Consider the following 1,491-nt stretch of genomic DNA (forward strand, 5'->3'; position numbering starts at 1 on the left):
CCTTCATTTTAAGCATAAACGGGACCCTAGTCCCTGTCTGGTCTGGGGGCTGGGTGCAGGTGCCACATAGCCTCCCGTGCAGCCCGGTGGGTGCCCACTGCAGTGGGACACAGGGATGAGCAGGCAGGGCTTGGTGGGACACTGTGCCTGCGATTGTGCCACTTCACTGCAGCGACCTCAGGGTTGCCTTCAGAGGCTGCCAGCTGCAGTGCAGTCTTCCCTTTCCCGGCTCACCTGAACCCCTGTGTCTTTTTCATTGGGACCCCGGGGCAGTGGGAGAGCACGGCACACCCTGAATGTCCCCCATCTTCTGGGACACCCCTGATGCCTCCTCCCCATCTTCCCTGCTTCCTAGTTCAGCCTGGGACTCAGGGTAGGGAGCACATTGCGCGCTACCTCCCTTGCATCTCACTGTGCTTCCAAAGTTGTCTGGCTCTGGTTTGAACTGAGGGGGTGAGGAGGAGGTTGGGGGTAAAGCAGGCAAGATTTGGTCACTGGCTTGGGAAGGTGTGCTGTAAGCATCAGCCACGTGCCTGACCCCTGCGCAGTGGCGGCCGGAGCTTTTTGCAAGCTCCAAATGGTGATTTTGTGAGAGATGTGTCAGGACTGTGGCCTGGGTGGGAAATGCCCTGTACCTACGTGTGTCGTGTGTCGCGGGGGTGGGTGTGCTAAGAGCCCCTGGCTGCTTGTCGTTGGGGGGATTAACTGGGGCGCAGCTTTGCAGTGCCTTTTACCCTTCCTGCCGTTGTTCATGGAGCCTTAATCAAGCACTGTGGGTGGAGGGAGGCTCTCTGTGGGTCAGAAAAGATGGAAGGATTTCAACTAGCCACATTTCCTCTCCAGCAGCTGCTGGCACAGCATCTACCTGGCCTGGCTGGGCTGTGCCATCACCCACGGCCTCCCTGGGCACAGGACAGGGCAGGGAGTGGCACTGGGACAGTGGCAAGGAGGGCAGAGCAGGGCAGTGTTGTGGTGGTCAGAGCCATTGGCGGGGACGGAGCAGGCAGTGCCATCTGGGTCAGTGCCATCAGGGACAGAGCAGGCAGTGCCATGGGGGGGACAAAGATGGGAAGTGCCATGGGGACAGAGCAGGTAGTGCCATGGGGACACTGCCACGGGGATGGAGCAGGGCAGTGTGATGGGGACAAAGCTGGGAGGTGCCATGGGGTCACAACAAGGCAGTGTCATCAGGGGCAGTGCCATGGGGACAGAGCAGGCAGTGCCAGTGCCATGGAGACGCTGGGTGCCATGAGAGTCAGTGCCGTGGGGACACAGCAGGGCAGTGCCATGGGGACAGAGCAGGCAGTGCCATCGCGATGAGCTGCACAGTTAGACCCACAGCCAGGGGTTGCTCCCCCCCGGTCCCCACCCTGCGGGAGTCCACGCGTGGGTCCCCGCGGGTGACCTCAGCCTGCGAGCGGGGCGGTGGCGGAGCTGGGGCGGGGGGCGGTGTTTCCCAGCGCCGGTGCGGCAGGGAGGGAGGGAGGGAGG

General features: G+C 62.2%; 1 protein-coding gene across 3 annotated transcripts in view; it reads left to right on the forward strand.

The window, feature by feature from the left end:
* Positions 1–1,491, forward strand: part of CRMP1 (collapsin response mediator protein 1) — a 51,952-nt gene that overhangs the window by 1,301 nt on the left and 49,160 nt on the right. Inside the window, exon 2 of one of the 3 annotated variants that reach the window (XM_009890537.1) lies at positions 536–580. The exons of 1 other annotated variant lie outside the window; for it this stretch is intronic. In XM_009890537.1, coding sequence (XP_009888839.1) covers positions 536–580 — 45 coding nt within the window. Of the gene's footprint in view, positions 1–535; positions 581–760; positions 798–1,491 lie in introns of all 3 variants that reach the window. One more of the 3 variants, XM_009890539.1, reaches the window with a different exon arrangement.

The sequence above is a fragment of the Charadrius vociferus genome, unplaced genomic scaffold (assembly GCF_000708025.1).
Source record: "Charadrius vociferus isolate BGI_N301 unplaced genomic scaffold, ASM70802v2 scaffold88, whole genome shotgun sequence".
Classification (NCBI taxonomy): Eukaryota; Metazoa; Chordata; class Aves; order Charadriiformes; family Charadriidae; genus Charadrius; species Charadrius vociferus.